The sequence below is a fragment of the Hippopotamus amphibius genome, chromosome 8 (assembly GCF_030028045.1).
Source record: "Hippopotamus amphibius kiboko isolate mHipAmp2 chromosome 8, mHipAmp2.hap2, whole genome shotgun sequence".
NCBI lineage: Eukaryota > Metazoa > Chordata > Mammalia > Artiodactyla > Hippopotamidae > Hippopotamus > Hippopotamus amphibius.
The window spans coordinates 55,414,965-55,439,167 of record NC_080193.1 but is presented as its reverse complement, the minus strand read 5'-3'; the positions used below and the strand labels follow the sequence as shown (position 1 = coordinate 55,439,167).

The window sequence follows — 24,203 nt, the reverse complement described above, 5'->3', positions numbered from 1 at the left end:
AGGGTGTCCACTCTCACCATTATTATTCAACATAGTTTTGGAAGTCTTAGCCACAGCAATCAGAGAAGAAAATGAAATAAAAGGAATCCAAATTGGAAAAGAAGAAGTAAAATTGTCACTCTTTGCAGATGACATGATATTATACATAGAAAACCCTAAAGACTCTACCAGAAAACTGCTAGCACTAATCAATGAATTTAGTAAAGTAGCAGGATACAAAATTAATGTGCAGAAATCTCTTGCATTCCTATACACTAACAACGAAAAAGCAGAAAGAGAAATTAAGGAAACTCTCTCATTTACCATTGCAACAAAAAGAATAAAATACCTAGGAATAAACCTGCCTAAGGAGGCAAAATATCTGTATGCAGAAAACTATGAGAAACTGATGAAAGAAATCAAAGACGACACAAACAGATGGAGGGACATACCATGTTCCTGGATTGGAAGAATCAACATCGTGAAAATGACTGTACTACCCAAAACAATTTACAGATTCAATGCAATCCCGATCAAATTACCAATAGCATTTTTCACAGGACTAAAACAAGAAATCTTATGATTTGTATGGAAACACAAAAGACCCTGAATAGCCAAAGTCATCTTGAGAAGGAAAAATGGAGTTGGTGGAATCAGGCTTCGTAACTTCAAACTATACTACAAGGCCATAGTGATCAAGACAGTATGGTACTGGCACAAAAATAGAAAAGAAGATCAATGGAACACAACAGAGAACTCAGAGGTAAGCCCAAGCACATATGGGCTCCTTATCTTTGACAAAGGAGGCACGAGTATACAATGGAAAAAAGACAGCCTCTTCAATAAGTGGAGCTGGGAAAATTGGACAGCAACATGTAAAAGAATGAAATTAGAACACTAACACCATATACAAAAATAAACTCTAAATGGATTAAAGACCTACATGTAAGGCCAGACACTATAAAACTCCTCGAGGAAAACCTAGGCAGAACACTCTCTGACATACATCAAAGCAGGATCCTTTTTGACCCACCTCTTAGAATAATGGAAATAAAATCAAGAATAAACAAATGGGACCTAATGAAAATTAAAAGCTTCTGCACAGTGAAAGAAACCATAAACAAGACAAGGCAACCCTCAGAATGGGAAAAAATAGTTGCCAATGAAACAATGGACAAAGGATTAATCTCCAAAATATACAAGCAGCTCATGCAGCTTAATACCAAAAAAGCAAATAACCCAATCCAAAAATGGGTGGAAGACCTAAATAGACATTTCTCCAAAGAAGACATACAGATGGCCAACAAACACATGAAAAGATGCTCAACATCACTAATCATCAGAGGAATGCAAGTCAAAGCCACAGTGAGGTATCACCTCACACCGGCCAGAATGGCCATCATCAAAAAATCTAGAAACAATCAATGTTGCAGAGGGTGTGGAGAAAAGGGAACTCTCCTGCACTGGAGGGTGGGGGGGAGTCGTGGGAGGGAGGGAATATGGGTATATGTGTATAAATACAGCTGATCGACTTTACACTCTTGTACCTCAAAAACTGGTATAAAAGTGTAAAGCAATTATATTCCAATAAAAAAAAATAAAAAAGAATGAATTAGAACACTCCCTAACATCATACACAAAAATAAACTCAAAATGGATTAAAGACCTAAATGTAAGGCCAGACACTGTAAAACTCTTAGAGGAAAACATAGGAAGAACACTCTTGGACACAAATCACAGCAAGATCTTTTTTTTACCCACCTCCCAGAGTAATGGAAATGAAAATGAAAATAAACAAGTGGGACTTAATGAAACTTAAAAGCTTCTGCACAGCAAAGAGAATAATAAGCAAGACAAAAAGACAACCCTCAGAATGTGAGAAAATATCTGCAAACGAATCCACAGACAAAGGATTAATCTCCAAAATATACAAGCAGTTCCTGCAGCTCAATATCAAAAAAACAAAGAACCCAATCCAAGTGGGCAGAAGACCTAAATAGGCATTTCTCCAAAGAAGACATACGGATGGCCAGGAGGCACATGAAAAGCTGCTCAACATCACTAATTATTAGAGAAATGGAAATCAAGACTGCAATGAGGTATCACCTCATACCGGTTAGAATGGGCATCATCAGAAAATCGACAAACAGTAAATGCTGGAGAGGGTGTGGAGAAAAGGGAATGCTTTTGCACTGTTGGTGGGAATGTAAATTGATACAGCCACTATGGAGAACAGTATGGAGGTTCCTTGAAAACCTAAAAATAGAATTACCATATGACCCAGCAATCCCACTACTGGATATATACCCAGAGAAAACCATAATTCAAAAAGACACATGCACCCCATTGTTCACTGCAGCATTATTTACAATAGCCAGGTCATGGAAGCAACCTAAATGTCCACTGACAGACAAACGCATAAAGTAGATGTGGTACATATATACAATGGAATATTTCTCAGCCATAAAAAGGAATGAAATTGGGTCATTTGTAGAGACGTGGATGGTCAAACAAAGTAAAGTAAGTCAGAAAGAGAAAAACAAATATCATATATTAACTTACATATGCGGAATCTAGAAAAATGGTACAGATTAACTGGTTTGCAAGGCAGAAATAGAGACACAGATGTAGAAAACAAACATACGGACACCCGGGGGGAAAGCAGGGTGGGGACAGATTGGGGTGGGATGAATTGGGAGATTGGGATTGCCATATATACGTTACTAATATGAAAAAAGTATCAAATTTACACTTTAAATATATGCAGTTTATTGCATGTCAATTATATCTCAATAAAATTCTTAAAAAAAATAAAATTAAAAAAATCTGACAACTAATCAAGAATGTTAATACCTGGTGGCAAACACTGAACAGTCCAAATAACACTCCGCTTGCCAATGGACCACCAGAGTATAGAATCTGGGCTTGAAGACAGTTTGTAATATGGTGGGGTTTCCAAAGACTTTCTCTCAGAATCCTCACCAGCCTCATGAATAATAATGATGTGACTAATAATAGCTACTACTTAGAGACTGCCTAGTATAAAGCCAGGCATTATATTAGGACCACTGAACACATTATCTCAATACCATTCATACTTGCAAATGTTTTTTCATCTTGGGAAACCTTTGGAGTTCAACCATCAATTTTCACCTAGCCAGTTCCCTTTATAATGAGTCTTATCAAGAAATCTGTTTATGCTTTTGCATGGTGACTTGACTGTAACAAGGATAAAGCATGCGTGTAGGTTAGAACAATTTACCTGGTCTGTGGAGGGATTAAACTTTGGCCCAAATTGTAATTAAGAGGATTAATCTGCTTCCCATATTGATTCCAAGCCTGTTATTCAATAACAGATTCTGGGCAAGTGAAAACTGAACCCGTCCGAGTAAAACCTCTTCTGCTTCTATGCCAATAAAGTGTCATCTCTTGATTATGACTTCGTTTATAGCCTTTCCATAACTCCTTCAAATGGTATTCTGGATGGGCTATAAAGTAGTTAATCAGAATAAATTAAAATTTGTACTTAGCACTAAAATGTAAATTAATTGTATGTTTTCCCCCAAATCTAACCATTTTAAACATCTGGTATATATATTTTAGTGCTTCATTCACTCTAATGGTGATAATTTTAGCAAGTTGTTAAAACCGCTTTTCACTTCCCCATCATAGCAGTCCAAGGGATGCAGCTAATGTAGCAGCATTGAAGCATCTCTTACAAACTCATTAGAAAAACAACCGGTCCTCTTTGGTTCATCGTAAAGTAAAATAGAGCAGAACATTATCATATGCCCACTGCCAACCAGACAATGAAACCACTGGCCTTACTGTGAAGAAAGTTTTAAGTTTTCAAGAATCAAGGGCATTAAGTACAGAAAATTAATCTTTTCACTGCCATGTTTTATACTTTTGAATATCAATTTTCACCAGCTGTGATAGCTTCTTCTGTAGCATCTGCTAGAAAGCAGAAAAAAATGCACAGAGATTGTACTTAAGCACAGCAATAGTTTTTCTGATGATTAAGACCAACAGAATTATGGGAAATTCATGACTTGCAAATGATATAAATTATATAAAGATTGAAAATGCTCATAACTTATTGTTAATTAAGTAATAAGCCAGAACAGATTTTTCTATAGTCTTGATTAATGTGCATTTCAAATGGCAGGCAATAATTCATGCAAAGACTATCATATATTGAGTTCAAGATGTCCATATTTCACTTTTACATTCCCAAACTGAATTCTTCTCTCTTAGGTCTTTGCTATTCTTATTTAGTATTAAATAGCTAACTTGACCAATTGTTTCCCCAGAATTATTCAGCATTTTAACTCAATTATCTTTCTGGTTCTGTTTCCTGGACAAAGAGGGTTTTAATTTCAATGCTTATACGAGGGTGAGTCAAAAATTATCTGCACTCCAGTTATATTAAAACTTCTATAAATTCTACAGCCAGAGTGTGGATAATTTTTGACTTACCCTCAAAATTCCAAGGAGAAAAAAATAGAATGCAGATACGTCTATATTCAGGTCGCCAAATGTTCCATTTTCATGGATTCTTTTCCCCGGACTTTACTGAATTTGTCATTTGTTTTAGCTTCATATAGACATGGCTTCAGTAACTACATGTAGAAAAATCACCATTTTTTTCCCCACAGTTTGACTTCTTTCTCTCTCAAGGAAAACCCACTCTCTTCAGAGATTTTACTTCCTAATAAATACAATGCATCCTAAAATCTGTCTCAACTTCTGCTTTCAGTGAACAAAAACTGTGATAACATTCCTAGTCAATGAAAAATCACCATTTTTTTAAAAAGTGGACACAGCAATTCAGTTTTTAACAAAAAGCTGCAATCTCTTTTAACCAGAAAGAGAAGAATGAGCCATATTGGTATAGCAAAATGACAATTAAACTCTCCTTCTTACTCCCTCTTACATCCCAGGGCTTGGTTCTGCTTGTCTAGTTGTTAGTTCTGAGTGATAAATTCAAACACCACAAAGAAGCCATAAGGGCAGTAAATATAAGGCTAAGAATGGAATCTGAACATAAAGCATCTAAATTCTTTAGTTTAGTTAGGGCTGCCATAACAGAAATACCATAGACTGGGTGGCTTATAAACAACAGAGACTTACTTCTCACAGTTTTGTGAGCTGGGAAGTCCAAGATCAAAGTGGTGGCAAGTTCAGTGTCTAGTGAGAGCCTACTTTCTGGTCCACAGACAGCCATCTTTTCTGTTTCCTCACTTGGAGACAGGGTTTAGGGAGCTCTCTGGGATGTCTTTCATAAGGGCACTAATTCCATTCCTGTGGCCCCATCTCCAAATGCTATCACATTGAAAATTAGGTTTCAAAATACGTATGTAGAAACAAACACTAAGTCTGCAGCTCTTGGACTATTCTCCAACGACACATAACTTACTTAAAGCAAAGAACGTTACACTTTCACCGTGTCAGAAATTCTACACACATATAAAAAAATCCATTTGCCTCTAAAATATTTTTCTTTCATTTTTTTAATGGTTAGGAGAGCACATGGAACTTAGTTAAATGGTTGTGAGTACTCAGTCCTTGGAAAAATTATGATGGCAATAGAAAACAAGATATCTACCTTCTAGTAGCCTCAAGTCTCAGGCTGAACCTGGACAGACACACAAAAAAGAAGAATATTACAAATAACATGGGTATGTACATATTAAACCACACTCTAAGTGTCTGATGTCTCATTGTTTTGCATTTTCTAAGATTCCACCTGTACTTATTCCAAACATATCATCCCTCAGGGGCTGTTAAAATGTTTTGAAGCAGCTATATATCTAAATCTAAGTATATAAATCTCTTTAAATGAACAATTTCACAGAGATTTCTTTTCCATAAATATGAGCTCTTATTTCACTTTCATACAAAATGATATTCAGCTCTATGTATTCCTGCCATCTGCTATTGTTACTCACATTACCAAATGGTGTTGCAACACTCAATAGTCTATAGAAGGGTTACTTGGATTGAAACATTCTGGAGGAATCCAAAGGAGATATTAGACTTGGCTACCTTCCTTACTGTTATTATGAGCCTTCCCCAGTATGCGCATAATTCCAATATTCCTTTAAATTGTTGATAAATAAACCAAGAAATGGCTGCATGGGCTACAAAGAGCAGGGAAAACAGGAGAGACATGTGGCATGTGAATGTATTACTTATCTGATAGTGTATTTCTCATCTAGAGTGAGGCACTGGTAGGTTGGTTATGCCAAGTTACTTGCAAAATGGACTGAGGTCTTTGTCAAAAAAAAGTATCATGGAAGAGCCCTAGTCAAAGCAATTCATATCCTCATAGGGAAAGTATTAGGTCATATTTCTTAACACAATAGACTTTCAGATATTTGATTAAAAACATTACTTAAATTTTCCATCTTGCTACAAGGCTCAAAATGTTACTTAAAAGGAATTATATTCTTATCAAGTTAAATGTCAAAAAGAGAGTAAAATTAAAAGTCCAGAGTGGACATTTTGGTCTAGCCTTCAACATGCATTCCACCCCAGGTGATGAGTCTAGCTGAGAGCTCCCAGCTCATACACATTAGCATCTCAAGGTATAATCTGCATACCAGCAGCTTTGCACCACCTGGGAGCTTTTTAACACTGTAGGTTTCTCCCCGCCACCCCTCCAGACCTACTGCATCTGAGCCTGCATTTTAGCAAGCTCTGTCATGAGACTTGTATGCACAGAAAAGTTTGAGAAGCAGGGTCCTACCATAACAGTGTCTCATATGTGGATTCAGGGGTGCCTGAGACATTGATGGCACCATCCCACAGAAACTAGGGTCTCAGACCATTCACTTCTGGAGTAAGTAGCTCTGAATACATTTTTCAGTTTGCCAGATGAATATTATAGTTTTATATATATATCATGAAGTTTATAAAAGCTTTCATTGAAAAATACTTGTTCAAGCTCATCAAGTTCTCCCACGGCTCCTTCCAGAGATTAGTTTAGGAATGGACACCAAAGCCACCATTCAGGCCATCGAGGTGTGAGGTGTAGTACTTCACCTTCACCTTCCCTTCAGGGGAGTGGGGAGCCTCTGGGAAAACTCTATTGTTCCTAAGACTCCCAAGAGACACTCTCTTATTCTTCTGGTCATTGCTGCATCAGGAGGCTATGCGCGACACCGCTGGTTATACTAACACCCTGAAGTTTGGCCTTCCTTCTTCAGCTGGCGTCATGCCAACACTGATGATGACAAAGCAGAGAGACTGAACAACACTATGTCCTTGATGACACTGCTGAGCCACAGAACCAACCCACCCCAGAGCCCACATAATCACCAGGTTTCTTGCTTTTATGAGGTAGTGTATTTCCTTATTATTTCAGCCAGTTTGCATTGAGGTTTTGGTTAGTTGCAAATCATCCTGATATAGTTGAGAAGCAGGTAATTTTGCTGATTAAGTCAAAACTGGTTTCATGTATTTTTAAAAAAGGTAAAGCATTTCTGATGCTATGAGCGTCTAGGGCCTGACCATCTATACTTTCAACCTATCTAATCCCTCACTCGAGTTTCCAGGAATGCAAGTTCCCCATGGAAACTCCCAGAGCAGTGGAGTGGAAATGAGTTTCAATAACCCCTTCTGGCACATCAGATATTCTCAAAAATGTTTGCCGAATGAATGAATGAATAATGGTACAGGTGCAGAGAATTAAAGCTGTCTTCCAAAACATGTACGATTACCCTAAATACAATTTTATTTTTACCTCTTCTCTTTTTGAAAACTACCACGGCTCATTAATAAATTACTGTTGCTAAGAAGTCTCTGTCCACATCATACACTTACATAATTACACCCGCCACATTACATTTTTATATGTTTCCTCCTAATGTCCCTAGTTATACAGCATGAGGCTACACATGTGAGATTTGTTAAATAACACAAAGAAAAATACATCCACTACCATATCATACCGCTTCGAACCATGGATCCCGGCAATATATTTTCCCACCTACTCAGGGGTATTTGCACAGCTACCAGGTAAGTTCCCTCACACAGGAAAAGACAGTTGTTGGAGGCTGCATGCTCAGTCAAATCATCTCCCAAAAGAGGTCACATGCTCACAGTAAAGGCCGTTTGCCTCTAGTGGGCGGGGAGAGTCATGTTGCAGGATGAGGTCAGAGCACCCCCTATTTTCCTAAGTGAACAGCATGTGTATAGAGCACATCCACATCACTGACATTTCTTACTGCACTTGTGTTCTTTTGCATGGAAGAGGTGTTCAAAGAGGAAAGGAACAATAGCCAGGCAGGGCCCCTGTTCTAGTCTGTAATTAGATGTCAAGTCACCTCCCTGAGCTCAGTTACCTCATTTATAAGATGATGGGGTTGCATTCCACAGCAGTTCTCAGTCCTAGCTGCACATTAGAATCACCTGAGGATTTTAAAAAACAGATTATCGGATCTCACCAGCAAAAATTCTGATTTAGTTGGTCTGGGTGGGAAGGCAGAGCACGTAACGCTTCTCCAGTAAATCGAACGGGCAGCCCTGATTGAGAACTTGGAGACCAGATACTTCTCAGTTTCTGCCTAACTTGACCTGACTATCACTCTAGTATATGACTGTCCTGGAACTTCTTAGTTGTGTTCAGTCGCATACTCTTCTCATGCAAGAAGAATGCTGCCGAAGAGTCTCACATGCCAGTCCCACCCTGCTCTGCCTCCCCTTGTATCTATTTTCAGGTCAACAAAACAGTACTTGGTAGCAGCCATAGAGAAAGGGATGCAATATGCTGTAAAGAACCTAAAGGAAAAAAGGAGGATGTGTGTAGGGTGGTTCTGAAGCCATTTGAATTATCTTATTTCCAGCTCATGAATCAGGACATGGTTTGGTCTCTGTACCCAGGTTTCCTCTTTCCCATCTCCTGGGTCCAGCATCCACAAAGGGCATAAGCTCAGTTTCAGGGGAGAACAGATGAGACCACACAGCCAGATAATGATAAATCTATTTTTACCCCAAATGCAAACTACTCAAAATATACATCCAACTGGCCACTGGGCTGTAGTATAATTTATTGGAAAAAAAGTGGAAAGTGGACTTCTGGTTATCACATAGATTACACAGACAACATATAACCCCCACTTAAAAAAAAAAAAAGAAAGAAAGAAATTCTAACCAAGCAACTTCAATGCATCTTGGGACTTTAAATCACAGAGGGATGATGCCAGTAGCAACCTTTCACCGTTTCCTGGCCAAATTCCAACTGCCAGTATCTGGATCTCTGTGCCTACGAGCTGTTTCCAAAACAGAAGACTGCCGATGCTTAGCCCAAAGTGCATAGACTGAACATTCTCCATGAGGGACTTGCAGAAATGTCCATACAAATATCCCAGTTTCCTAGCCCTTCAGGTCTGATCAAACCTGGGCATGTGTTTTGCACACTCTCCCAGAGTTTAGGCTTCCACAAGCTTAGGCTTCAGTGGCCACTATGGTACCTGGCTTCGTAACACAGGTACCATATTGTTTCTTTCCTTCCCTGTGGCCTTTCTTACTCTACCCTAATGCTGTGCCCTGCACTTGATAAACACAATTCTTGTTCTTGAATCCTATCTCCAGCTCTGCTTCTGGGAGAATCCAAACCAAGACAACACTGTCGTCAGCTTTCAAGCTGCTCGTCGAGAACTGGGCAGCATATCTGTCTTGGGGGGTGGCGTGGAGAGACAGCCAAAAAGGCAAAACCAAGAATAAATGAGGAAATCATATAGCAGGAGAAGGAGAGTTAAGTAAGGGTGAATGGAAGGAGTGGGGGGGGTGGGGTGGGGAGACAGAATACAGTACAGATGGTCCCTGACTTACGAGTTTTTGACTTTACAGTTGTGCAAAAGCAACATGCATTCAGGAGGAAACATACTTCGAATTTTGAATTTTGACCTTTTCCTGGGCTAGCTATACGTGAAACCTCTCTCGTGGCACTGGACAGCGGCGGAGAGTAGCAGCCCCCAGTCAGCCAAGCGATCCCGAGGTGAACAACCAACATTTCTGTACCCAGACAATCATTCTGTTTTCTCCCTTTCACTACAGAATTCAGTAAATTACATGAGATAGTCAACACTACAACAATAAGCTTTGTGTTAGGTGATTTTGCCCAACTGTAGGCTAATGTAAGTGTTCTGACCACTTTCAAGGTAGGAGAGGTTAAGCTGTGATGTAGGGTAGGGTAAATGCATTGAATGCATTTTCAATTTAAGATATTTTCAACTTACAACAGGTTTACCTGAATGTAACCCCATCGTAAGTCGAAGTAGGTGCTCAGGTAGGTCATATTAAGGAGCTAAATTTGAGCAGAGATTTAAAAGTATAAAAATACACTTATGCTAGTATCAAGTGTTCTTTCAAATAAATAAAATATAAAATTCTGGACCAGCAATGACTTCCATATAGTTGTGTTCCCTGGCTCCACAAACAGCTAAGAAACAGCAATTGTCACCATTCTAGTCTATGACACGTGGTCCCTGCTGGCCCCCATATGACGTACAGTGCATTGGAGAGTCAGCTCAACTCACACTTCTTTCCTAAGATTGCTATTCAAACTAACTTACCTTCATTTCTAAGGGTGACAACATTGGTGTCTATTAGTGTGGAAGCAACACATTTGCTGTTTAGGGACATCCTGTGGAGGTAGACACTACAATTGGTTCCATCCCTGCTTTCAGCACAGGTGATAAGCACAGGTGTCCCATACCTTGTCATCTAAGAGAAAGATTTCTTTTCAGGGAAGAAAGCAACAACTCCAGTCTGCCTTGGGAAGTCTATATTTACATGACAGTGGAGCTTGATTTTAATCCAATGTAGAGGGAATTTGCTGAGTAGCTTCTAGAGAAAGGGTGATAAATTCAATTCAAATATCTAATTTCATTAAAGAATGGTTGGTGATTTGTAATTGAAACGCAGTTTCTGTTAAAAGGTATCATATTAGATATCAATCGATTTATAGGATCATTCTGAGAATGTGAAATTCTCACTCTGTATGAGAAAGCCTGTATGAGGACTGATGAGGGGATAGAAAGACGGAAGTGACCCCTTCATCTTGACTCTTCAGCAGCTTCCATAGCATGAGGGCCTTGCTGATTTGACCATGACTCTGAGCTCACAGAATGTGGTTGGGGCCAGATCATGAAATGTCTTACAAACTATATCATGCAGTTTGCTCTTCATGCCAAAGGTAACAAGAAAGAGGCAGAGGAAGCATGATGGGTATGATGGTTGTTTATAAGAGACGTGAGCAGAGTCCAGCAGGAAGGCAATGCTCGTACATTTGTTCTCTTTGGGAAGAGAGATACACGTGGGAGGAGACAGCAGTCACTGATGTGCTATGATATGGGATGTGCTGAGATAAACATTTAATGCATCCATATGGCTTTCACACCTCTTTTCATGGTGTCAGACAGGTCATATTTCAAGTCATTGTCTAGAATTTTGTACTATCTATATTTAGAAAGATCTGTGACAGTTTACAAGTTAAAATGAAATTATCTACTGATGTTGAATATATGCATAGCCTATGACCTAGGAACTCTACTCTTAAGTCTGTACCCAACAGAAATGCACACACATGAGCACTGAAGACATGTATAAGAATGGTCACAGCAGTGTTATTTCTAATAACCCCAAACTGGAAACAATCCAAATGCCTGTCCATTAATGAGAACAGATAAAATGTGGTACATATAATCTAATAATGGGATATACACAAGGACACAACACAAAGCAATGGAAATGAACAAAATATTGCTATACATCACAAGATGGATAAATCTCACAAACATCGTGCAGAGGAGAACAAAGCAGACACAAAAGAGTACAAAGTGCAGAACGCATTTATGTAGTTTTTTTAAAATGACAAAACTAATTTATCCCGTTAGAAGTCTGAATAGTAGTTCTATTTGGTGAGAGGAAGGTGGTAGAGAAGGAGCTGGAGCTCAAAAAGGGGCATGTGAGATATTGATAAGGTATTCTTTTTTTTTAAAAAATTTATGATTTATTTTTTTCTGTAGCATTCTTCTTTACACCTTTTTTTTAAAAATTTTATTTTTTGGCCACACCACCCAGCATATGGGATCTTAGTTCCCCAACCAGGAAACAAACCCGTGCCCCCTGCATTGGAAGTGCGGAGTCTTAACCACTGGACTGTCAGGGAAGTCCGATAAGGTATTATTTCTTGGTGTGGGTGGTAATCGAATGGCAAGATTCACTTTGTGAAAAGTCATGGAGCTCTACCCATGATTTTTGTATCTTTCCATTACACTCCTTAATAAAAACATTTATATAAATACAGATGCAAAGAATCACAAGTTCATAGGAAGTTAGTCAAAAACATGTAAAAAGTTACATCCCTTTCTGCCACCAGGGAAAAAAAATGTAACACTGAATAAGATGTTCAGAAGTAAAATAAAATAGACTTCACATACAAGAAGCAGCGACAGTATCTTTTACAATGTAGATAAGCTGAGTGATTACAACAAAATAGTTGTCTTCAAATATTCCATTCTAGCAGCTATTGGGTCGGCCAAAAAGTCCCTTTGGTTTTAAGTAAAAATAAAAGACATTTTTCATTTTCACAAAGAACTTTATTGAACAACATAGTCACTAACCGAATGAACTTTTTGGTCAAACCAATAAATGCAAAAAACAAAAGCAATCTACATAACTTAGTTCTGAAAGGCAATATGGTATAGGTAAAAACAAACTGAACTGGAAACAGAAATTGTGTGCCAGAGACCAAGGAAAAATAATCCTAACATTTATCAAGTACTTAACTATTTGCCAAACAACATGACAGGAAGTTTATGTTTAGTGTCACTTTATATTAATTAATACAATAATCTTATAAGGTAGTTGTTACTGTTATACCCATTTGACAGATTATGAAACTGAGACTTAGTAAGGTTAAATGACTTTCTCACGTTCCTACAGCTAGAAGATGGTAGGTAACCCTTGACCTCAGATCTGAATGACTCTTAACCACTTAGACACATCGGTGAGTAAAGCTGGCCAAGTAATTATACCCTTCTAAGCCTTAGTCTCCTGCCCTGCAAAATGGGAGGGTCCTCCCAGATTTGGAGTAGCAAAGAACTAGTGGTTATATTCATGTTGATATTAGAAAGGGCAGGCTAAGTTAAATGCAGAGAAACCTTTTCCAGAGCTGACTTCAGCAAAAATGGTAGCCTCAGGGAAAAGACTCTCAATTCAGCAGTGTTCATCAATTTGCCTGATCAGAAGAAGGAGCAAAGACAAAGCTTTGTTAACAAATACACTTTCCTGAACTTTCTCTGTGCTGACCACAATCTCCAGAGCAGGGGCCTGGGAAACTGTTTTTGTACCATATTTTCCCCCACCCATGGTGATTTTTCTATTCCTATGATCAGTAAAGGTTATGAAGCAATACTCTATATTCAAAAAGATTTAGATAAGCTTCTCAGGGAGACTTTTTATCTTGACTCAAGTCATATAGAAGAAATCAAATCATGATTCAACAAGTGCTTTTCTGCAGGGATCTATCACAGGATCTAGTCAGGAACTAGGTAACTTGCTTTCTGGTAATTTAATAGTGGGATAAAGCTTGAAAAATCTAAAGGGTATAAACTTGCAATCAGTAGATAAATAAGTCCTGGAGATCTAATGCACAGCATAGTCATTACAGTCAACAATACTGTATTATAAATTTCCAAGTGACTAAGAGACTAGGTCTTATTTATTCTTAGCACAAAAAGGAAATGATGATTACCTGATGTGAGAGGTGTTTTAATTGATGCTATGGTGGTAATCATAGTACATTATATAAATGTATCAAATCCACACCTTGTACATCTTAAAACTTACACACTTATATGTCAATTATATATCAATAATAAAAAAAGACTTGGAGAATAAACATGACATTTAGAATTTTTCTTTCAAACAAGTCTTAAGCAAGTTATTTTAAGAAGGTGCTACCCTCCCATCAGTACCTGCTTTAACCTTCTAAATGCTTGTGGTTAAAGTCAGATTCATATTTTTTTAATGCATGAGAGGAGGAGGGAAGTTTCCATTTTGCATTTAAAGCTTAAAAGACGGGATGATTCAGGAAAGATATGAAAAGCAGGTTCTGCCAATATTTTTTTCTAGAAAAGTACGTAAGCACCTACTTGAAGTACTTGGTTAAGAAGACAGTTTTGCAAAATTTCCAATACAGATGATGTGATTTCCTGCCGAGGCTGATATTATCTAATATAATACTTCAGAACTTAAGGAGTTAAGAGGCTAGGGATAATACGAGGTATGACAGCACATTGAAAGGGTTCCAAAGACAAAATTTGACAACATTTGCCTGTTTCACAATTTTATAGCTATCTCCTGCCAATCCTGGAAACCCTGCCTAGGGACAGCATTGGGGAAATTTGCCAAGCCGGCTTAATAGAGAACATTCTAGAGGTACATAGGAACCTCTTGCATAACAACTAAAAATGAGTTTGAATATGTGCAGAGTAGCAATACCCAGTATAAAAAAATACACAGTAAACTGCAAGGGAGAGTGGACAACAGGTAGAGGAAAACTGCTTCTCATGAGTGATTCTGGCAGTTCTCGAGAAAAATGATCAAAATTGCAAATGATTTCAACAAGCCTGAGGGGTAGTCCTTTTAGAATGATCAAGAATAGGGTATGTGTAGATGCAAATGTGGCAGGAGAGGAATCTCCTGAGAAAAAAAATTTTTTTTTTCTTTTTTTGCTTGGAAATGGCAGCAAGGCAAGAAAAAAGGAAAACCTGCCTCTCCTGCAAGCTCTACTCAGCTCAGTTAGTGCAATGTCACAACTTGAGAGCACAGCATTTGGGTTGGCAAACAGGCATAAAGGATATGAATGGATGAACACCAGCCCTTTCACTCTGCCTCTGAGACGGGGTGTGGTGTACCCAGGCTTTGCTATAACAATTACTATGTTGGGGAGAGGTAAAATGTTTTAGGAGTATCTGCCTTTATTAAATCCTCCCAAGTAACCCTGGGGAATAAATCACTCTGCATGTCTCAATTTGATGACATACGATATTTCATAATAGAAACAAGTTCTTATCAATGGTGCAATCACCAACCCCCACATCCCTACGCAAGAATGGTACACCTGAATATACTTCATGGAGAAGTGTGGGCCTTCCATATTAATGCCCAAGAAGATGACTTCTTGCTCCATTACAGTCCGGGGCTCCTGCCAAAGTACTAAGTCCAAAGTGAGCAGGACACTGCCAGGAATGATTTGGACTAGGTTAGGATGAGTGGGAGTTGGGCAGGTCCAAAAGAAGCAGGGGGCCAAAACCGGTTACATCAAATTAAACTTTAAGTGTAGCCATATTTTTCCGGGTATACAAACATTCAGAATGAATGACAGTCATCCTCTTTCCACATCCTAACATGCTACTAATAATTAATGAAGCAGTATTAAAAATGAGCATAAGCTATTTCTCTATAGAAAACTCTTCTCATCCAAAGCCGCCTTTTAAGGGAGAAATGATCTTGCTGAAATATACGTGTTTATCTTTGGAAAGAAAGTATTCTTTAAAATAGTATTACCCTCCTATGAAAAATAAAATGCATTATTCTCATCATTTCCAAATTTAGGTCATTTCTCTTTGAAGACCCACCTTTAAAATAGCGGTTGTTTCTAGAAAACACACATATTTAATTTATGTCCTCTCATTCAGTTGCAAGCATAATCAAAACTCTTTCAAAACCGTGTTTAAATAGATGCATTTTAAAAAGTATAGATAATGAATCTTAAGGGAAGATTTTTACTCAAACACACTGGACACACACATTTGCAGCATGTAAACAACATAGAATTTCTCTGCACTCCCTTGCCTTCAATTCTGTAAAGAAGTCATCACAGGAAATATAAGTCCACTGGACTTTAATGTCCCCATATTTAATCTTCTATTAAGCAGAATTCCAAAAGAAATATAGCAAAAAGATACAGTACAAGTGCACTTAAATCCACTCACCACATTATAGAGTATAAAAAATTAAAATGTTATGTATTTGATTATGCACAGCAGAGTCAAGGGCATCAGCCAACTGACCTGATAATTCAATAAACTATTTAGCAGTTTCCAACCAAATAAAAGCTTCGAGTAAGCTGCATGCAGGAGCTATTTAGCATCACAAGTATACTTAGCAGAAAGCCACCAAAGTATCTCTATCACTTTGGTGCTTCTGGAGAAGGAGCTATCATGTTGATAGGTTTTAGGTTAAAAGGGAGGCTTTTTATGAGAGATTATAAATATTGATTTCACGAACAGATTCTGAGCAGTTTATGAGCTTGTGTAGATAATACCAACCTTTTCATTTATGTCAGTGAGTTAGATTTCAATGCGATGCAAACACCCAGGATTTTTCAGGCAAATTGTGAAAGAGTGTTTGGGCAGTAATAATTTAGAGCTTCTTATTTCTTTCTTCTAGAAGAGCTCATGTTTTTTGAGAATTCGAATGACAAATCACAGCTTAAGAGACCAAAGTTCTAATATATTTTTTCTTTCTATGGAGCTAGCCACCCACTCATCCAGAAAGAAGGCTTCTTTTCAACTAAAGCAACAAATGAATATAATTTGACAATCCACAGGATGGTGTACGAGGGACTAGAATGAGTTACAAAAGTAGAAAGACAGTCCTTTCCCTCAGGAAGACCTCATGTTCTAAAGAGAAACAAAGGAGGAGAATAATTAAATACATGCGGGTTACGTAGAATATGCATAATATATTGGGTTGGCTAAAAAGTTCGGGTTTTTTCCATAAGATGTTACAGAAAAAGCTCAACGAACTTTTCAATTTTTTTTTTTTTTTTTTTTACAAATAGTATGTTAGGCTTGATCTGCCATATACTAAATTTTCCTCATGCACAGGTACTAAAGATATGTACCTCTCTTACTGCTATAATTTGGTCACAATTTTTCTAAACTCTTACTTATGAGTGAACAGATGAAAGAGTGTTAATCTGGTTCCCAAATTAGGAAAATAATCTAGACCTAAAAACCAATTGGAAAGGAAACCAATAACCTAAGGCCAGTAGTAAAACTGAACTTTACAAAAGAGCCTCAGTGGGTATATCTCTAACTAGATCACATTTCCAGCTTATAGAAACAAATAGCAAACTCTTCTAAAGAAGAATTGCCGTAAATAATAGAAGCTGAGGAATATTTCCTAAATAATGAAAATTCCTGAGAACCCAATTTATTTTCAGATGAATTAAGAAAACATGGATAACTTCAACAAATTTCAATATACAACATGCACACACACACAAAGGGGATTCTACCACGTATAAGAGCAAATACATAATGAAGTCCACAGATAGCTTTCCACAAATATACTTACAGGTAACAGTGTGCTTTCTTTAGAAGAGGAAGGATTCTGGGTACAATTTCCTTTAAATTTAGGATTTTTTACAATAGCATTTTTCCTTGCCATTCACAGACTTACAAGTGAGACGGACGGAGGCTTATTATTTACTGTCTTGATCAATTAACTTAAGATATAAAGTATGGATTGGGGTGACGTTTTCCAATTCAAGTTTTATTAAGCCACATACATTCTAGATACCTGAAACCTCTTTATATCAGAATACATGCTATACTAAATTTGATTTCTGATAATTAAATCCCAGGATTCACTTCTGAATATCACAACAACCGTCTTTGGAATGCTACCATTTCCTTCCCGAACTCAAAAGCTAGAAACAGCTCCAGCAGACAAACCCACCCTCGCTTAGTTTTCACATATGGAATTTATCTAAATTATTCTTGAACTTGGGCTTAATATTTAGCGGGTACTACTTCTTAAGGTTACAAGTTTTATATGTCAATTAAGTGTTTAGAATAAGTTTCCTTGAAGTCATAACAGGCTTACAAGTACCTTTATTTTACTCATACTCTCAAATTTGATAGACACATTTCTGTACATTTGCCTATGCGCACTGAGAATATAGTTTCAGCGTCTCTGCTGAAAGTCCTTTTACTCACTTGATAACTTCCTAGTTCATAAAATTAGCATACTGAAATTAGTGTTTCACAGTAGTGTTATAAAGGCTTAGGTTTCACTGGTTTTGAGGGGACAGAAGAATTATCATACTTTATAACTATAAATGCTTAGTAGTTATTTCCCTTTTTAAATGCCTGGAAAATCCCCCAGGGAAGGTCAAATACAGAAGCCATCATACAGAGCATTCATTTGAAAGTTCTCCTGCCCATCAACCTGTTATTCCTCTCTTCATACTGAGGAGGCTTCTCTCCTCAGACTCTCTCTGCTCTGATTATTTCCCTCCTGCTTTCAGTAATCGCATCTCACTTTTCCCTTCCCCAAACCACTGTACTTGTGAAGTTTGGTTTGTTTGCCTATTTCTGGCGACCTTTATGTTGATTTTACAATCCTCTGCATCATCTTTTCCCAATATGCTTTACACCTGCTTTGACGGAAGAAACCAGGGTCATCATTTTATCCCACACAACCTTAAAAACCAAGATTTACCTAATACTCTGCCTGCCTTAGAACATAAATATTTTTTGCCAGTTTGATAATTTCTCATTTTCAGTGAGTTCTTTTATCAAAATTTAGGGAAAAAAAGCTGGAGATGTCAATCTTGAAATGACAAATGATATCTAAATACAAGTGGTACTAGATGCGCTATTCAAGTTAATTAACAACAGAGGTGTGGATTTCCCTTCCATTAAACAACCTGTATAGAAAGTCTAATAAAAATGGAGCTAAGAGGGCAGAAAAGAATATAATAGTATTAGTAATGGAACCCTGTGTAGCTATTTTGTTAAAAGTTTAAGAGTCATAAAGGATCTACAGACCCACGTAAGACACACTTCACCTCTCTAAGCAAAGAACTTCTAACAATCATCATCTTGTACTCCACCTATTCAATTGATTAAAATGTATATATCAGTCCTAATACAATAACAGTATGCAATCATTGGAGAAAGTTGAGTTCTTTATTATAATTCTTAATTAAATCTTTGACTCTGTTATAGGGGTAAAGCCAAATGAAATACTCTAATCAACTTTGATTGCTTAAGATGGCAATGTTATTAGATATCTACATGGAAGAGTATCCTTTAAGGCTCCATTTATGAAAACAGCTTTAATCTTGGGGGGAAAAGGTAGAGAAGTAGCTCAGAAGAGACATGAAGAGCTGTGGAAACACTGATAAGATTAGGAGCAAAGAAAATTAGTATGAAGAGTTAGGTGAGGGAAAAATAGGACACCATTTTTGGAGCATGTGGATGAGACCACTAATTATATCTATAGCCATAAAGTAACTGACATCCACCCGACATTATTACACACACACACACCCTTTTCATAATATCATGATTAATCAAATTACATCTCAAGATAATTTAAAAACCAACTGGATTTAATTTTTGTAAACATTATTATTGCTAATATTACCAAGTTGTTCTCAGCATTGCCTAAGAGTGGGCAAGGCTTTTCTTACTAATTCTATTATATTAATTTCCACCTTCTTATCCACTCTTCTGAACCTGTAATAACTTTTTACGAGCTACTTATAACAAGACAATGACTTCAATTTCAACAGGAAATAACAAAGGAGATAGTTTTTCAGCTTTGTATTTGTTCTTTCATGCACTTTACCTGATTCTTGAGATCCAATCTGGGACACGGGCGACCTCCATTGTATGGTTTTTCTTTCAGCCATTTGGATCGAATTCTCACACCAATCCCACAAGATGAACTGCAAGACCCCCAATTAGACCAATCGCTTAACTTGCAATCAAATGGGCAGGGGATGACACATTCTTCTTGAATATAACCTAAAAGAAAAAGGTTTAAAAGAAGAGAGGAAAGTCTGATCAAAACGTACTGATCAAATTTACTTTGTTTCCATTATCACAGATCAGACTGCCTAACAACATTGCTGCAGGGGTTTCAATAAACAGCCAAAAGATTTCAGAGATAGATACATATGATTATTTCTGCATTCTAAATCTGTGCCATCTATTTTCTTCATAGACATTTCTGGGATTGAGGAAGCAGGGAAAAGTGCACAGTAAGTCCTGCTTTCTGATAAGAAGAAATGAAGAAGAAACGAAGCAGCTCAGGGCTAATGATGGTATCATCTTCCCCCACTGGACCTGTAACTCCCCGTCTGGAAACAGCATTAAGAGAGTGAACCTCAGTGTCTGTGATCCGCAAGGCTTTCAACAAAGATATATATATTTTTTTAATAAATCAAGATTATTTTTTATTGAAGTATATGTTGATTTACAATGTTGTGTCAATCTCTGGTGTACAGCACAGGGACTCATATATATATATATATACACATATATACATACGGACATATGTATGTATGTGTGTATAGACAGATATTTTAATATTCTTTTTTTTTTTTAATATTCTTTAACGTTATGGTTTATCCCAGGAAATTGGATATAGTTACCTGTGCTATACAGTAGGACCTTGTTGTTTAACCATTCTAAATGCTGTAGTTTGCATCAACTAACCCCAAACTCCCAGTCCATCCCTCTCCCCACCACTCCTTAGCAACTACAAGTCATCTCTATGTCTGTGAGTCTGATTCTGTACTGTGGTTCATTTGTGCCATATTTTAGATTCCACATATAAGTGATACCATGGTAGTTGTCTCTCCGACGTACTTTACTTAGTATGATAATCTCTAGGTCCATCCATGTTGCCACAAATGGCATTATTTCATTCTTTTTTATGGCTAAGTAGTATTCTATTGCATATATATATATATATATATATATATATCACATTTTCTTCATCCATTCATCTGTCAATGGACATTAGATTGTTTCCATGTTTTGACTATTGTGAACAGTGCTGCTATGAACATAGGGGTGCATGTATCTTTTTGAATTACAATTTTGTCCCGGTATATGCCCAGGAGTGGGATTGCTGGATCATATGGTAGTTCTATATTTAGTTTTCTGAGGAACCTCCATACTGTTCTATATAGTGCTTATACCAGTTTACATTCCTACCAACAGTGTAGGTGGGTTCCCTTTACTTTACTCCCCTTCCAACATTTGTTATTTGTAGACTTTTTAATGATGGCCATTCTGACTGGTATGAAGTGATACCTCATTTGCATTTCTCTAATAATCAGTGATGCTGAGCATCTTTTCATGTGCCTACTGGCCATCTGTATGCCTTCTTTGGAGATCACAAAGAAAGATCTTGATTCTTACTTCTGTGTAGCGTGACCTGGAGGTGGAAGGAGGACAAAGAGTAGACCACAGACTAGGAAGAGCAGGATATTATCAAAAGAAAAAAGAGGAATAGTGAAAGGTTGTATATGAGATATTGGACAGGAATCAAGTGGTGTCGGTTGAAATACAGGTGCAGATGTTCTAGCTCCACGAGCTCCTGCTCCTGTTTTCAGCCCACTTCTTGCTACAGTCTTTCTCTGGATGATTAACTGGCACCTCTGCCAATCAATACCAAATATGTATTTCCAATTCCCATCTCTCTACTAAGTTCTATGCCACCTACTGATCCACTCTAACTGGGTGCCCAATTACCCCCAAATTCAACATGTCTAAAACTGAGGCCATCAGTTTCCTCCTAAAGCATTCTAATACTCTTATATTTCTCACCTTAATTAACTGCAACATATCTGATTCCTGTGTGCTGGTGTATATGCCTGTGTAATCTCTTCCCTTTGAGTCTGGGCAAGACCTGTGACTATGATAGGAAGCAGTCCCATTGATCAGATTATGGTATGGGCAAAGGGGAAGGAATGCACAGAAAGGATTAGCATGCCCAATTGTGAGTTAATCCAAAGGAAGATTATCCTAAGTGGGCCTGAATCAATCAGGTGAAAACCCTTAAAAGACTGATTGGGCCCTTTCTGTGGAGGAAGAAATTCTCCTGCTGGCCTTGAAGAAGCAAACAGCCATGCTATAAAATGCCTACGATATGGCCACAGGGCAGGGGACTGCGAGCAGCCTCAGGGCCTGAAGGCAGCCCCTCACTGTCAGGTAGCAAGAAAACAGGGGTCTCAGTCCTGTAGGTGCGTGAAGATGAATTCTGCCAACAATTCCTAGGGAGCTTGGAAGAGGAGCTTAACCAGTCACACCTCTGCTGAGACTTAGCTCTTGGTTCACATCTTGGTTATAGTCTGGTGGGACCTTAAGCAGAGAATTTAGAGAAGACATGGCTGTACTCCTGACCCATGGAAACAGTGAGATAATAAATGTTTTGAATTGCTACGTCTATAGTAATTTGTTATGCAGCAGTTGAAAACTAGCAGATTATCCAAAATAAAAAAAAATCTCAGCTGTCTTAGACCAGCCTCCATCATTTTACACATATATTAATAGGTGTAATAAGTTCTTATGTTGAAGCATCACTATGTCCCCAACACTATAGTTCTTTTGTTCATCTCTAGTTCAAGATCATACTCTTTCTGGCCTAGAATACTGAAATATTCTCTCCACTACTCTCCCTTTCTCCTAATCATTCTCTTTTGGTATTGGTGAGCTACTCTGACGAATAAGTTACTTTTCCAAAATACATATAATTCACACTATTTCTTTTACAACCTTTGCTGATTCTCCATTGCGTTAAAAAGAAAGTGACAATCATTTTTGCAAAAACTGTAAGATTCTTTATAAGAGGCTCTAACAAAGGTGTTCAACTTTGGCTGTAAAATATGTTCCCATGGCCCAGGATATACTATAGACTAATTCATCCAAATCTCAGAGGATGGGACCTAGTTTTCAAAGATCCCCAGGGAATTCTAATGTGTAATCAAGTCTGAGAACCACCTCCCTAACTTGTTTTCCTCCTGCCCTTCCCTCTCCTACATCTTTAAATCTTTCCACATTGCCTACTTCATCTTCTCCAATAATATTTATGCCTTTCCTCATGAAAAAACTCTGCTCTTTCTCTAAACAGTTTAGTCTTCATTACTACAACTACTCTCTGGCCAGTATAGTTGACCATCTGGCCCTGTTGCTCCTCCTGCCATGGCAGTCTGGCAAAACTTCAGATCTAGATTGGTCCAGCTGTTTTCCTACTCTGTGCTTAATACTGGACACAAAGTGGAGGCTAAGGGCACTGCTAATGCCACACACTGCCTGGTGATTCTTCTGAGCTTTCTTCTCACTCCCATTCCACATCATGGCTTTTTCAAATCTTCTCTACCTATCTTCAAACTTTTAAGATCTCAATTTCTCTTTCCCAGAAAAAAAATAGAAATGAATAAGAACGCCTTCAATTTCCTATGAATATATCTGTATGAATTTCCACATTTTTCTTCTACCTTCATATCGTAATGGAAAAGGCACTGATTTTCTTACATAAGGCACGTTTTCACCACTTGCTATCTCTCCAAGCTCTCTCACTTTCTCTAATTTTATAGTTATATTTCTCTTACGTTAATATTGGAATGACTTTACCTTACCCAAATAATACTCACTGACAAGAGAGAGTACATTAAACACCTTAAGTCATCAGGAAGGATCTTTCTAAGGTTGGAGAAAAAAAGGTGTATTCGAGATTGTGAAAATTCTCTATTGTTTACCATAGTTATAATTCTACAGTCCTTTCTAAGGAGCTTTGATGGTTAATTCAGTATTAGGTATATAATAAATGCTAACTACAGGATTAAATAGAGGCCACAGGCATTACTTGGTTTTACAGGGAAACTGAGTCACAAAATGATTCCACTCGCTACTGAATGAAAAGAGCAGGGCTAGTAATTAAGTGGAATTAAGTCACACGGTGTAAATGCTTCAAATATGAAATTTCAGGTGACTTCATATAAATAACTTGTAAATATTTGAGTGCCTATATAGATATTATTTTAAAGTAGATTTTGAATCAGATGGCCTTTTAATTCAATGAGATTTTAAATCATTTTCATCTATACTTGCATATTGATGGATTTTAATTAGAGAGCCTCTTAGTAATACTGTTTTTCTGTTCTTTCCCCACGATAAGACATAAACCCAGAGGATCTCTATGAAAGTCAAGGTCACGAATTCAATGAGTATAAAATAATTCTGAAATTCAACAGGTCTAAACAACAGTGTCATTTATTTTTCAGAAAAGTTGTTTTCATGCTAGAGTATACCCCCAAAGGAAAGCCCATAGTGAGAACCATTAATAATTGCATATTCTTATACCTATCATAATGGAAAGGATTAGTTCTACCCACATAC

General features: G+C 37.6%; 1 protein-coding gene across 1 annotated transcript in view; it reads right to left on the bottom strand.

The window, feature by feature from the left end:
* The window catches only part of THSD7B (thrombospondin type 1 domain containing 7B), a 746,295-nt gene that overhangs the window by 191,945 nt on the left and 530,147 nt on the right, over nucleotides 1-24,203 (bottom strand). The window contains exon 14 of the mRNA XM_057745884.1: nucleotides 19,642-19,820. Coding sequence (XP_057601867.1) covers nucleotides 19,642-19,820 — 179 coding nt within the window. The remainder of the gene's footprint in view (nucleotides 1-19,641; nucleotides 19,821-24,203) is intronic.